Raw genomic sequence first — 15,849 nt, forward strand, 5'->3', positions numbered from 1 at the left:
TTTTATTGCATGTGTTCCAAGTAAGGTTTATTTATTTATTTATTTCAAAATGTTATGCCAATAAATTTAATAAAAAAATTTTAACGGTGTCAATAATTAGATTCGAATTTTGAAATTTAAAAAGTAATGAGACAAAATTCCTAGAAATAAAAGTAAATGGACTAAATTCTAAATATATAGAGAGTTTAAGGACTAAATTCAAAGTTCCTGCTCCATACACTTAAATTTAGTCACTCTACTTTTATTTTCAGAAATTTAATCTTATACGAGATTATTTTCTTTTTTAAATTCATCGACATGACATTTTGAAATTAAAAAACAAAATTCTCACTTAATAGCTCTATAGCAAAAAAATAATATTATACTAAATTTTAATTTAATAAAAAAATTTAACTAATTAAACTTATTTTTTAATCTAGAAAATAAAAAACGCTAAATTTGAAATATACCAAAGAATAAGAATACTTTAGCTTAAATTATATAAAAGAATGGTTCTGATTTAGGGAATTTGGAATACGACTTTCAAGTCATCGGCTCAACCATATGAATAGGATAACTCATTTAAAATATAAATTATTTATTAAATAAAGTAATTAGTTGATAAGAAAATACAATAAAATATTTCATCGATAAGCAAAATAAAAAATAGTGATTTAGGGTGGGTTTGGATGGGCGATTAGGTGCGGTGTGGTGCGTTTATCTTACTTTTTGTCTCACGCTACAGTATCGCTACAGTATCTAATCTCACCGCCACCGCTATTTTTACACTGACCGTAGATAAACGCACCGTCTATCCAAACTCACCCTCATTTACCGCGATTACAAGTTTTGAATTTATTTTAAGGCTAAACTCATTATTTAACTTTTGAAATATTTTTTTTATTTTGTTACTTGAAATATAATTTTTGTATAGTTTTACCTTTAAAAGTTATATACATCCAATAAAAATGTGTTAGATGTGACGTTTTTATTGGCAAGTTTTTTATTTAGAGTATATTAGAACGAAAATGATAATTTAAATATTAAAATAAAAAAATTAAATATCAAAATAGAAATAATAAAATTTAATTCTAAGCTTTATATTAGTGATATAACTTTTTTTTAGGTGTTTTGCATTTAAAGTCACCAATCCTAACATCAATTTTCATACAAGTTACAAATATTTAGGGTGGGTTTGGATGGGCGATTAGGTACGGTGTGGTGCGTTTAGCTTACTTTTTGTCTCACGCTATAGTATCGCTACAGTATCTAATCTCACCGCCACTGCTGTTTTTACACTGACCACAGGTAAACGCACCGCCCATCCAAACTCACGCTTAATTTACTCAATCCACGAGTCCGTTTCAAAAAACTGTTTCTTTTTAGTTTTGTTTGCTTTCGAAATAATTTGAAAGTAAGCAATAAACCCAGTTTATTTGAACTTGTTTTTAATTTTTATTTTTGGTGGTGAGTTTTGTTTCTCGATTTTATTGAGAGTTCATAAAGTGAAAATACCTCGAAAGATGTCTAGTAAGATGCACCGTATGTATTGCACATGACTGGTCTTAAACCCAAAAAAGTTCTCCGAGCTACCTTAGGAGGAAGTTTGAAATTGTATTTTAACACAAAGTTGCAAACTTCACCATAATCCCAAGTCTATATCAATTGAGTGAGTCAAATTGGTATTGGTCGAGATAATCAAGATCTGACCAATTCAGATTTCAGAATTTCTAATTTGTTTCAAGTTTAGGTCAATTAAATTCGAGTTGTTAACTTTTTATAGTCAAATAAAGTTGGAACAAATTTTAGTTCAAAAATAATATTGAAATATATTTAAATTGATCAAGTTAAGTTTTCGAGTTCGAATCAGATGGATCTATATAAATACCAACTTGTATCACTATTGCTTCTTTCTTCATGACATGAACACTAACAAGCATAATTGCTAAAAGAAATGGTACTTCATTCCTTTGTTATTTGAGCATCATGACCAAGTTTTAATTTGACATACCTATTATCTGCAGTTTCGTGGTTACACACCGGATCAAAGTTACACGAACTCTTCATTTTTCCTACATTATTCATGTTCAACAACTGTATTCAACACATATCCGAACATGAATAATGGGATAAGCCTTCAAAAATAAAAATAAAATAAAATTTGAATATACTCACAGACTATGAACTCACAATGAAGATTGATATAGACACCCAGCAACCTCACAAACATCACCTACTCCACCATCCGATTCTCCGGCTCCAAAATCTTCACCCTCACCAAGAAAATCCCCACAATCAGCTCCGAGCGGTCCTTCATCCCCCTTTTATGGACCTGCAACTAAATCTTCTCGAACTGCTCCTAGCAGCAGTCTTTCACCAATCACCACCATTGCCCTCATGAACAGAGAATAGTTTTCAACCACGTCTCACATTGGGGTTTCGACTTTTACCACGGGTGCTTTTGGCCATATAAATCTCTAAATATTCTCTCCTTTACAATAATCTCAATTTTATTTTCAGTTCCCTACTAAATAGTATGGCTTATTTGTGAAATGGGTTCATAGCAATATATATTTGGACACACACAACTAATGACAACATAAAGCAACAAATAATGACAACATTGGTATATATTATAGTAAGGGAAAGCATTCCAAAACACATGAAACTGTAACTCATGGCAAGACTATGTATAAACCAGTGTTACAGCTCATGTATATATATTTTATTGTATTTTACATTTTGAGTAGCGGAAACCCATCAAAAGTTCCGGTTTTCGTGATAGAATATCCGGCTACTCGACAATCTCACATTCACACATAACATTATAACAATATACCAAAGATCATGACAGCAATAAGTAAAACAAGCAACAATCATAAAGAGACTGGTGACAAGAATCAAATCATCAATCAACAAGCTTCATATTATGCGACTGGAGGGCGAAGAACGTGATCCTGTGATGTATCGACTGCAGCAGGTGGCATGAATTGCCACATGGCGAGACTTGGAAATCCGATGACAGGCATCAACTTGTTTCCAGCAGCTTGCCTTTGAGCAGCTAATGCAGCAGATATTGAAGGGGGCTGCGTCAAGAAGCCTGGCTGTGCACTCATGGCTTTGACTTGCTGCTCCAATTGCTCCTTGTCTGCTTTCAGCCTCTGCTTCTCGTCGCGAAGCTCGTTCTTCTCTTCCTGCAATGATTAACAACCCACTGAGTAATGTGGAAAAAAGGGGTCATAACCCGAATCCCACGCAACCATGTTAATCATTCACTTAGAAAATGCAAATCAATGACTATCATGCTCTTAGCATTTGATAATGGTAAATTAAATAAATTCTATCCGATTTTCAGTTTTCGAGAAACGAGCTTTTTACCTTCAGCTCTTTAATTTTTGCTTGCAACTCCTCATTAGAGTCTTTCAATCTTTGCGCTTCACTGCGTAACTGACGCACCATTCTTACAGCATCACTCAAAATAGCAACCTTATCTGCTTTCATTGGCCTTTCAGGCTCCAAAACGGCACCCAGTTCCAAGAACCTTGACAAATATTTAACCAACTCTGAAGTGAGAAACAACAGACCAAGAACATTGGACAACATCAGCAAAAGTACTATGGAGGTCTATATACAAAGTCAGATTGTATTTTACCTTTTATTAAAAAATAACAAATTAATCTCTATACATTAGATAAAAGAGTAAGTCTATTCTATTAAAAATTAACCAAACAGTTACACCTAACATATTTTGTATACCTTATACCGACATGCAAAATTAATTTTCACTAATAGAAATAGATGAAATTGTTAATAGAATGACCAATTTACTATCTGATCTATTATATAATGATTAATTTGAATAAAATAAACAAAAATGCAATCAAATTCCTAATACAAAAATTTCCATAGTAATTTTGCCAGAAGATCAAATACAAATAATTAAAAGGAAAAGAATGATCAATTCATGCCTATCATTCAATCTATCCCTCCGCAATTTCTCCCGGCATGCTTTCGATCCGGATCCACCGCATGATTCCGATTTCAACCTGTATAGATCATCATCATGTAGTTCAAAATTAAACAATAATCCTAATATAATAGAGTTCAAAGTCTACAGGAAACTGGAATTAACACCTTTTCCTAGAGACAACATCCTTCAAGCAATCTGAATCAGCAAAGGAGCAATCAACTGTAGCACTGAACAATCAAAAATAGCAGTGATATATCAAACGATGTCTTGTCATAAAAGGAATCTTATCGCTACTCATTCTCAGTGAAAAATCATTTACTTAGAAATTTGAATCTTAAAAAAAAAATACTATTCTTTCACAATATATCAACTATTTTTTTATAGCAACTTTTGAAATTATTGCTTCAATTTTTTTTTTAAAAGAGAGAGAGAGAGAAATCTATCGATCTTGAACCAATGAATTAAAAAAGGAAACAGTTTAACCCCAAAACTGCATCTAAAAAAAACTGAAAGAAACTTGCCGCCATAACTAATTCCTTAACGATTTCAGTATTTTCTAGTTAACTTTCTCCGCAACCAAACGGAAAATTTTCAAACCTGACATTAGAGGGAGCATTGAGAGTAGATTGACAAGGCCATGCGAAGGCGGCAGCTGGAGGCGGGAAATCAGGTATGCCATAATCAAGGAGCCAGTTGGAGTTTTCAGAGGGGTCCAATTCCATGGAATGTATTTCTTTTTCCGTGCCAAAAAGAAAACTAAATTTGAATGCCAAATTTATATGGGATTTTTTTTTTAAAAAAAGTAAGGTCCAATTCTATTATTAGTCCCTATAGTATCATAAGTTATGAATTTAATCACTATACTTTAATTTGGTTGTTTTTAATTTATGTACTTTTTGCATTGGACAATTTTAATTCCTATACTTTTCGAATTTCAATTTTTCAATATTGATTCAAATGGTAGCAGTTAAATTTGCTTGATTAAATTCTGTTATTAGTTTTGTACTATAAGTAAAGTTGAAGATTTAATCAATATTTTTCGATTGAAATGATTTTAGTCTCTAGATTTTTCGAATTTCAGAAATTCAGTATTGATGGAAACCATAACTATTCAATTCATTAACTACCTTTTTTGTGATTAATATGTGAAAATAACAAGTCGACGTGACATTTACACGTGGTAATATGTTTGTCATATCAAATTTTAAAAATAATAGAATTGATGAATTTAACAGCTATTGTTCGATAAATAATAAAACTTTAATATTCGAAAGTACAAAAATTAAAAGTGAACAATTTAAAGTATAAGGTTTAAATCCACAACTTACATATAATATAGGGACTATATCAATATTTAACCTTTTTAAGGATTATGTTTTTCTCAGTTTTGATGTTGGAAGGGGATGGAAATTCAAGCAAATAAAAAAAAAACGAAAGCGTTGAGTTGAATATGACTTGTGAAAATTATTAAATGTTGGGAACTTTAAAAAAAACAATTATCTTGACTTTTTGTAAAATCAAATCTAGTTGGAATAATTATTTTATTTCAAGTGAAACTTTGATGTTGTTAAGTTTAAAATTTTTATTTCAAAAAAAATAATTAAATAAATAATTTTGTTGGGTCTATCATTAAAAAATATTGAAATCACCAATGTTTCATCTAACCACTAATCTATTGACGGAACTTGGAATTAAGGTTTGAAGGGTCTAATTAAAAATTTCAAAAAATTTAGAGGATTTAGTGAGAATATTTAAAAATTTTGATAGACTTAATTAAAACTTTCAAAAAAAAATTAAAGCTTAGTGAGAATTGACAAAAACATTCCAAAATTATGAAAGGTTTACTAAATATTCCCATTTTTGGGAGGCTTCCAAAAAGAATTTTCAAAAATTTTAAGGAGGTTAAAGCGTAAATTATCCTTAAACTCTTATTACCATTCGTCTCTAGATTAATCTCTTATGATCAATGAAACTTCACATGTATAATATGCGGATTGTTGCCAATCACATTGATCTTGATATAGGGACCTTTTTAACATAACAATACATCATTTTAATCACTTCTAAATACAGATGTTAATGGTTTTCCATGACTTGGTTAACAGTTTCTGATCTGACTCGACTCTTATATTATGAAAGATTCACTAGGATATAAATAACTCCATTCAACCATCCCTTACCTTTAGACATTTTTCATCTAAAATAAATTCAGAATTTTTAAAATGTTCATCTTATTATCTGATAATTTTTCTAAGACATTCAGTGTTATCGTATGAATCGTTTTTTTTTTTGTGATATAAACTTAATATTTAAATATGATTTTTAAAATTTTTTATTTGAACATAATTTGAAAGTAATTCATGTTTTAAAGTGTTAGTGTAAAAAAATAAAATTGCTTGATAAAGGTGGTAAACAAATGGTAGTCTTCTCATTTGGGGCATTTAGGGAAGGGCAAGTTTGATAAGTTATACCATAAGTGCGAAATTATAAATTTTTTTTTTGGAGGAATTGAAATTAAGTTATATATTTTTATATTTCATCTTTATATTAACTTATATTTTTATAAATTTTAAAATGATGAAATTAAAATTCTAACATTTTTTAGAAACAAACTATATTTTTATCATTTTGGTTTTTAAAAAATGGCTAACAATGGCATTACACTCTAACTTCGGTTGAAAATTAGAAAAATTTTGGTTAAATTATTATTTTGGTTAGTACCAACATTGTTGCCAATACAGGAGGATATGTGTTTGAACGTATTAAGACGTATGTATCCTCTTATCTAAGGGTTAAGAGAAAACTATAGACATTATACACATTTGTACAAAAAAAAATCTAAAATCTTTAAAATAAGTCACAATGGTCCAATGAAAATAAAGACCAACAAAATACCATCATATAAATTACTTATAAATTCTTTAAATTTGTAAATTTGAAGATATTAAATGCCACGTGTCTAAAGTAATTAAAATAACAATAATACCAATTGAATTAAGACCCAATCGATGAATAATTGTATTTAAATTAATACATTTTTAACATTTTAAATTTTGATTAAAAGGGTGGTAGGTTTGATTGAGATTGTATAATTGTTGAGACATAAGTGTCTTTTTTTTATATTTTAACAAAAAATTTATTTTAATTTCCCATTTAATTTTTTACATCTTTTAGCATTTGAACTGACATTATTTGTTAAATTATCCCAAAATAGATGTAAAAGTTCATATATAGCTGACAATCATGTGACTTTGCTGGTAATTAATTATTTAAAAAAATAAAAAAATTATACTTTGAATAATTTTTATAATTTTTTAAATTTTAAAATTTAAAAAATTAATTAATTGTTAATGTGATAATCAACGTGTATGGCATGTTAACAAAGTGAACATACCTTAATTTTTTATCCATTTTTGAGTTATTTGACAAATAATGTAAATTTAAATGTTAAAAAATGAAAAATTAAATTGAGATCTAAATGACTTTTTTTTGTAAAACTAGAGAGTCAAATAAGTCATTATGCATATTAAATAAATTAATTTTAAAAAATAATATTTATATATTTTAAAAATGTAAATAAAAATTATTATTTTTTAACCCATGATATAAGCAAACGGTATGCTTCATGCCCGATTTAGAATTCTTCCAAGGACTTGTCTCCAAACGCACTGTACTGATTAACTTTTGTCAACAAATGACGTCATGGAAATTAATATTATTTTTATATTTTTATTAAAATAAGTAATTATTATTATTATTATTATTATTATTAAGAAAAATATATAAATTATCATAGCTTTGGTGACAGATGAAAGATGATGAGCCGAAAGATTCCCGTTAGTAGAGCTCAATGTTCTCACGCAATTACGCCAGCCACAATTCCTTTATTATTTCTTCGCATAATATCAAATTTAATAACTTTTTTTTATTAAATTGACCCTTATTATTTTTAACTAAATTTGGCTTTCAATTTAAAATTTTTTGAATTTAATCATCAATCTTTCAAAACAAATTGAATTGTCAGTTCTTTTAATGAAAATATTGTCGGTTTATTTTTATTTTTAACTATACATAGAGTACCTTTAATTTACCTCATTAAAAATAGGTGTTAAACCTTTCTTCGCATGGATCACACGTGTGACCTCGCCTGGTTCATATTAATTTCATTATCGGCTATCTATAAGGCTATCATGTTCTCTAAGTGGTCAAGCACGACAAAACCAACACTAGACATGTGTCAATGCCCAGGGTTGAGAGTAGGGGGGTAACTAAGGAGAGTTGACAGGGATCTCGACCCCCCTTAAAATGAAAAATTTTTCATTTAAGTCCTTTAATTTTTTAAAATTTTAAATTAATAAATGTAAAATTACACTTCGGCCCTTTAAAATGATAAATTTTTATTTAATCATTTAAATTTTATAAAGATATAGGCTATTAAAATGGTAAAATTATATTTTTATTATCGTAAAAATTACAATTTAATTTCAGCCCCATAAAAAAAATTGTCTTCACCCTTGGTTAAGAGATGGTCACTCTCACACATAAATACCCATCATTGGCCTTAAGATAGTTTCTTAATGCTTCATACTTCCTTCTTCTCTACCTCCAGCAATTTCTCAACACTTAATTTAGGGGAAAGCAATTGATTTAATTGGTCGGCTCGGTCAATTTTTTCAAACTAACTTAATTGACCCTAACATGTGAAAATCAACTTGACCGATTTTAGTTGAAAAAATCGACCAAACCAAATCAACTTTAATTCGATCTGTTTCTTTGGTTAACCAACCTTGGGTTGTAAGGTTAGGTTTATCTTATATGTATCTATTATATGTCATAAAATATAAAGTAATTCAAATAACTTAAAAACAATATAAAATAAATCGATTTTTCAATCGGGTCAATTTTAAAATTAAAAAAATAAGACTCGATTAAATTAACTGATTAAATCGAGATTAAAATCAACTAACTCACCTCACCCGATTAAAACCGAAAATTGCTCTTGTGGGAACTACCATCCTTCACTTTTTTTTTTCTTTAGTTACTCTTTAAGTTTTTTTTATAATATTATTTTTTAAGAGGAAATCATTTTAATTGGTTAGTTTACATTAGTCTATCTTCTTATCTCATTACTACTAAAGTTTCTGCAAGTTGATGGGAAAAGGGATAGGTATTCTTTTATGCTCTATTAATTGTGGGAATATTATTAACTAAAATGCTTTGACCATAGATTATATTTAATATTCCATGATGAAACATATATTATTAAATTTTATTAAAATATAAAAAATTAAATAAATAATGGAAGACTATCTGCAGTTTGGATGAGTATGTATTACATTTATCCTTCTATTATTTACTATTAAAAAAATTCAAATTAGAACAGAGTTAATATTTGTTCTATAAAAAATATCTTTGAAATTATTTTTTTCAATTACAGTTAAATTCTAAACAAAAGATTTTATTTACAAAACTATAAAAACTTTAAATATATTGACTCTGTTAAGCAGTAAATGTCATTTTTTATACAATAAAAGAAAACTCTATTCTAGTTCGATATTATTTAATTCCTTTTAATAGTATAATAACTAAATCGATCTATATAATAATAAATGGATTAATTTAATCAAATTTTTATAATAAAAGGACCTCTCAAATACATTCATCATATAAAATAATTTAACAAAAATATTTTGATGATAGACTTGCACCCTTTTTATTTTGGTATTGATATGCAGCGGTGTAATGTTTTGGTTCTATTTATATTTTAAATAAATATATTTATAGCCTAATTTTTTAATTTCTTAATAAATTATATCTACATGCAAATATATCTCAATTATATTCATATAAATTATTAATTAGATTCAATAGCTCAATTTAATATTTTTATCTTATTTTTAAATTTAATTATATAAGAATTAAAATGATTAAGATATAAAAATAAAGAATTAATTTAAAATATCAAAATTTTATATTAAATTGTCCAAATTAATATTAACTAAAACAAACTGAAACACATCAAAATGATGGAAAATAGACTGAAATTTGGACTAAAACGGAATATAAACAACTTGGCATCGGTTTAGGAATAATTTCAATGACGACTGCCATGGTTGATGGTGCTTTGGGTTTTGCTTTTTAAGTTATAATTAATTATTAAACCATTGGGCCTCATACTGAAAAGCCCAAATAGTAGCCCAAAATTTGACCAGAACTTTAGTTTAACTACATTTTTAGAAGAACAGTAGCATATGAAATAGTTGTAAATTGAGTCATATACATCAATTTCATCATTTTAAATCTCCACATTTTAAAATTTAACAAATTACAATTATTAAATTTATTAAGATATAGTTCTGCTATTTCTAAAATCTTATAAAGGGTAGCGATAAAAGACAAGCATTGGAAAAGCATCATGTCTCGATATACATTTTTTAGGTATAATATCAATTTTAACCCTTAATGTTTTAATATTTTATCAAATTAACCTTTATTCATTTTTAAGTTAAATTTAGCCCCCAACTTTTAAAAAAATTTAAATTTGACCATCAACTTTTTAAAAATAGTCTAATTATATTTTTTAATAGAAATATTGACAAAAATGTTAATTTTTTTTTATCATTACAACTCACGTGATGATCCATATATAGTCCATGCACTTTTTTTAAAAAAAAATTATGAACTTTTATAATTTTATAACTTATTTGTTGACATTGCAGCTTATATGATTATCATGGTAGTTGCCATGCCAATATCGCTAAAAAATTAATAATTTAATTAACATTTTTGTTTAAAAAAAGTAATTTAACTTTTTTTTTTGAAATATTAATAGTCAAATTCAGCTAAAACAAGAATATGTGTCAAAATAACAAAAGATGTAAACGGTAATGATAAATTTGACATTATGCCTTATTTTAAAGTTATTTACCTCGACACCATGAATGTCGAGTCAGTATAAAATTTTAATTACAGACACTCTCCAAATTTGTCATTGTTATATAATTTATTTTTTTAACATCTTTAGATATATTAATAAGTAAATATATGATGTTGAAATAAATTTATAAATAATAATCATAATAATATGTGAAAAATGATTGGATCACCAATAATAATTTATAAATAATAATGATAATCATAATTAATATATCAATAAATAAAATTTTATATTAAATATAATAATTACAATTTTAAAGTATGCAGTCTAAGAAAAATATAGATTTTTATTTTTAATTAGGCTAAATTAATAAAATTAAATGGAAAATTGATAAATTACGACCTAAGTACATTCTATATTCCGGAATCTTGATACTATTTGGCAATTTGATATTCATGGTTGGCAGAAATGTATAGAATCCAAACAAATATTATTCTAAAATGTGAGATTATGGGTTTTAATGATACATTTTATGAACCAAATGCATCCGACTTTAATTTTCAAATCAAACAAATGAGTAAAATTTTAAAATTAAAACAAGAGAGACTAAATTTCAATAATTAGAAGAGTAAAAGGACTAGATTCAAATTAAACCAAAAGAACACCAACTCTCTCAATGTACAATTTGTTGGGGTTAAACTGAAATTTTCTGGGGAAAAATTTTACATGGCCAGCCCTTCCTTGCCGCCTTCCGTTCCTTCGCAAACAGCAGCAGCAGCAGCAGCAGCAGCTCGCTTTGCTCGAATACCTTCATCGGTATCTCTCAAAAGCACCTCTTCTTCATTTAAAATCCCCCCTGGCCAACAACAGCAGGGTCAGCTCGAGAACCTGCACTTGGTTTCATTGTCTAAGCAAGGGAAACTCAAAGAGGCTCGTGATTTCCTCAAACAAATGGACGAAGCCGGCGTTCTCGTCAACCCCCATTCCTACGAATCACTTCTCGAAGCCTGCGGCAAAATGGCTTCTTTATCGGACGGCAGATTGATTCACCGGCGTTTGGGGAACCCATCTAGGTACCTCGAGAATTGTGTTTTGAAAATGTATTGTGCCTGTGAGAGCTTTCGGGATGCCGAGAAACTGTTCGATGAAATGCTTGAAAAAGATGTGGCGTCTTGGGGTATACTTATTTCTGGTTACTCACAGAAAGGAAGGTTAAAGGAAGCTTTTCGGTTATGTACTCGAATGATTGAGTTGGGAATTGGATTGAATTCCACCGTTTTCACCAACCTCTTGAAGAGTCTATCAGATGTTTCTGTGTTGGAGATTGGGGAACAGCTTCATTCTCTCGTTATAAGAACTGGGTTAAGCACCAATGTTTCTGTGATCACAGCAATCTCCAATATGTACGTGAAATGCAGGCAGCTACAAAGGGCTAAGCTCGTTTTCGATCAAATGGTCGAAACTAACGCCGTGGCTTGGACAGGATTGATGATGGGATACACCCGAGCTGGCAAACAGAAAGATGCATTGGCATTGTTTATTAGAATGTTAAAGGAAGGTGTCGAAATGGACCAGTTCGTGTTTTCAATCACTCTCAAAGCGTGTTCCGGGTTGGAGTATCTGAACTTAGGGAGGCAAATCCATGGTTACATTGTTAAACTCGGGTTGGAATCCGATGTTTCCGTGGGAACTCCTGTTGTCGATCTATACATCAAATGCTTGTGTTTTGATTCGGCTCGTCGTGCTTTCAAGAGGATATCCGAACCGAATGATGCTTCATGGAGTGCTATAATAACTGGCTATTGCCAAATTGGTGAATTTGAGAAATCATTGCAGATTTTTAGATCATTAAGACTCAAAGATATGGCTATGAATTCATTTATATATACTAGCATAATCCAAGCATGTTCAGCTCTTGCAGATTATAACATGGGAGCTCAAGCTCATGCAGATGCAATAAAAAGGGGTTTAGTTTCATATGTTCATGGAGAGAGTGCAATGATTACTTTCTATTCGAAATGTGGTAGGTTGGATTATGCGAATCAAGCCTTCGAGTCTATAGATGAACCCGATACCGTGGCTTGGACCGCGATAATATGCGGTCATGCTTATCACGGCAATGCTTCTGAAGCCTTAAAATTTTTCAGGAGGATGCAGAGCTCAACCGCAAGGCCGAATGAAGTTACGTTCATTGGGGTTTTAACCGCTTGTAGTCATTCTGGTTTGGTTACGGAAGCTAAGCTGTATTTAGAGTCAATGAGCTGTGAATATGGTGTGGATCCAACTATTGATCATTATGATTGTATGGTTGATGCATACGCTCGTGCTGGGTTGCTTCAGGAGGCATATGAATTGGTTAAGAATATGCCCTTTGAAGCTGATGCAATGAGCTGGAAATGCTTGTTGGGTGGGTGTTGGATCCACCGGAATCTCGAACTCGGGGAAATTGCAGCCGAAAATCTACTTCAGCTGGACCCTGATGATACTGCGGGTTACATTTTGATGTTTAACCTATATGGTTTGCATGGAAAATGGGATGAAGCAGCTCGTGTACGAAGCGTGATGGGTGCAAGAAAGTTGAAAAAGGAACTTAGTTGTAGCTGGATTACTGTTAAGGGTAAGGTGCATCGGTTCGTAGTGGGCGATAAACACCATCCTCGGACCGATGACATTTACAGAAAGTTGAAAGAATTAAACTGTTCTGTTACGGATGTCGAAAGCATCCATCTAACTGAAGAGGATGTGTCATTTGGTTTGCCCGAACGGAAACAGCTGCTAATGGAGCATAGCGAGAGGCTTGCCATAGCATTTGGGCTCATATCGGTACCAAACAATGTTCCAATCGTCATTTTCAAGAATCTCCGGGCATGTAAACACTGCCACGATTTTGCAAAACATGTATCGATGGTTACGGGACACCGAATCACCATTAGAGATTCATGCAGGTTCCATCACTTCCACTTGGGGAAATGCTCTTGCGATGATTATTGGTGATTCTTGCAATTACCATTGTTGGTAAAAGTATAATGGAGTCTCATATATTAAGAATTAGATTATATTTTGTCCAAAATACTTTAAAAAATGGTCGAATTAGTCCTTATACATTAGATAAAAAAGGAAATTTATTTTTCTATTAAAAAGTTCATCCATTTATACTGTAAAAACTGGTGTGGTCAGTAATATATTTATCGTAAATATATAAAAAACCAAACTAATTTAATCAAAATTAATAAATTCTGTTAAAATGGTTATTTTTATTTAAATTTTAACTCACGACACACAAATTCAAAGAATACCAAATTTCAAAATAATATCAATCACTAAACATTTATTGATGTTTTTCTTAGTATAATTATTAATCAGCATATTGCTAACTTTGAAACTGTGGACTAAAAGTAACCCTATGTAATTCTCTTTAACAATAATTTTATACCATTTAAAAAATAATTTTATTATATTTTTAATTTCTTTTCAGAAAGATGATGGCTTTCCAGCTTTATTTAAATTTTTTTATGTCCTCTTTTTTCCATACTATCTTTTTCCTTTTTATTTTTTTAATCAACTAATATAATTTATTAATATGGTAATCAAAAGGCTAAAAAGAATTATTATTATTATTATTATTACTTCTTTTATATAAATAAAATTTCGATGGGCAAGTGCCATTAACAACAAACATGGGATCCATTGCTTGGGATACCACCTAACTTATTATCAGAAATTTCTTTTTATTTTAAGGCAAAAAGAAAAAGAAAAAGGGTTTCACGTCCAAATTATTTTATTCCAAAATAAAAAATAGAGAGATTAAAATTATAACCCTTTTTATATAAAATAGACACGTGTATCTAATTTGCACAACAATACAAAAACAGCAGGACATAATTAATCTCTAAATTCAGATTTTTGTTCCATATTTAAAATTATTTGAATAAAAAAATTAAACCTAAAAAAATAAGCTTGCACGAAAAGAAAAAGCGAGGCTATATAAATATATGGTCTATTATTTTTATATTATGTAACTATAATTTATATTATACAAGCATATATAATATTATAAGGAAAAGAATAAGTATTTTGAGCCAAATCTTGCATCCAGAACACATTTAGAACTAAACTGGTGTTCAGATTAGTCAAACTATTAACTTTTAGTTTGATCGACTTAATTGGTTGGTTTGGTTTAAAGCAAATAAATTATTAAAACATTCAAAAATTTAAAACTATAGAATCCGATTTATTCTATTTTTTAATCTGGTTCAATTGATTTTTATCGATTTATAAGTTAACCGACTTTTTGTCGCTTTTTAGACTAATACCCTAATCAATTTCTGGTACAACCAATCGATTCGGTCCAATAAGTCATGAATAATTGAAGAAAATAATTATATTAGTATTTATATTTGATGCAATGAGGATAATCTATAAAACTAGAAATAGAAAGAAAGAAAGTTGGAAGCTTCCCTAATATTAACATGTTTTGTTTTTTCCATATAGATTCAATGCTCTAAGAATGTAACACTCACATTATTTAAAGGCACTTTTTCTTTTTCGAAGTTTCTTGTGGTGCTTGCCTAGCAGTTTGGTGGCATGCCCAACATTATTTATTACATTTAAATTTATATGGAAACAGTCAATGTTGACACTTGTTAAATTTTTGTCCAGTTTTTATCATATATGTTCTTTTTTATATAATATCTAGAACTATTAATAGTCCCTCTCTAACCCTAAAATAGGAGAATAACGTGCTTCAACGCACTTAAACCCGCGTCCTCGTGCACTGGCAGCAATATCAATGTTAATCGAGTTAAAACTCAAGCGACACTTCTTATATGAATGTTAAAATACATCAATCTCCATGGATGTTATTTTAGTATATAATGTTCGTTTTTATGTGGTTTTAGTGTATATTTATATCTAGAATGTAGATAAATATGAGTAAATTGCACCTAAAGTCATTAAATTATTAGTAAGTTTATGTTTTGGTCATTCAATTTTAAAAAAATTATAAAATGGTCATTGAACTATT

General features: G+C 29.3%; 2 protein-coding genes across 2 annotated transcripts; one reads left to right on the forward strand and one right to left on the reverse strand.

Moving 5' to 3' along the window:
- Positions 1–2,591: 2,591 nt before the first annotated feature.
- On the reverse strand, positions 2,592–4,698 carry LOC107928789 (transcription factor ILR3). The gene is made up of 5 exons (XM_016860054.2): positions 4,547–4,698; positions 4,114–4,176; positions 3,948–4,025; positions 3,358–3,520; positions 2,592–3,173 (listed from the first exon to the last, which is right to left on the reverse strand). The coding sequence occupies exons 1-5, from the start codon at positions 4,669–4,671 to the stop codon at positions 2,907–2,909; spliced, it is 696 nt and encodes a 231-aa protein (XP_016715543.2). The 5' UTR covers positions 4,672–4,698; the 3' UTR covers positions 2,592–2,906.
- Positions 4,699–11,541: 6,843 nt separating this feature from the next.
- LOC121213696 (pentatricopeptide repeat-containing protein At5g13270, chloroplastic) lies at positions 11,542–13,882 on the forward strand. The gene has a single exon (XM_041086649.1). The coding sequence runs from the start codon at positions 11,553–11,555 to the stop codon at positions 13,818–13,820; it is 2,268 nt and encodes a 755-aa protein (XP_040942583.1). The 5' UTR covers positions 11,542–11,552; the 3' UTR covers positions 13,821–13,882.
- The last annotated feature ends 1,967 nt before the right edge of the window (positions 13,883–15,849 follow it).

The sequence above is a fragment of the Gossypium hirsutum genome, chromosome D01, assembly GCF_007990345.1.
Source record: "Gossypium hirsutum isolate 1008001.06 chromosome D01, Gossypium_hirsutum_v2.1, whole genome shotgun sequence".
NCBI lineage: Eukaryota > Viridiplantae > Streptophyta > Magnoliopsida > Malvales > Malvaceae > Gossypium > Gossypium hirsutum.

Bases quoted from the DNA above. Each gene is read 5' to 3' on its own strand.
- LOC107928789 (XM_016860054.2), bottom strand. From the start codon at position 4,671: ATGGAATTGGACCCCTCTGAAAACTCCAACTGGCTCCTTGATTATGGC. The intron at 4,177-4,546 runs GTTTGAAAATTT...TTGATTGTTCAG, and splicing joins AATGCTCCCTCTAATGTCAG to TGCTACAGTTGATTGCTCCT. The intron at 3,521-3,947 runs GCATGAATTGAT...ATATTTGTCAAG, and splicing joins AGGGATAGATTGAATGATAG to GTTCTTGGAACTGGGTGCCG.
- LOC121213696 (XM_041086649.1), top strand. From the start codon at position 11,553: ATGGCCAGCCCTTCCTTGCCGCCTTCCGTTCCTTCGCAAACAGCAGCA.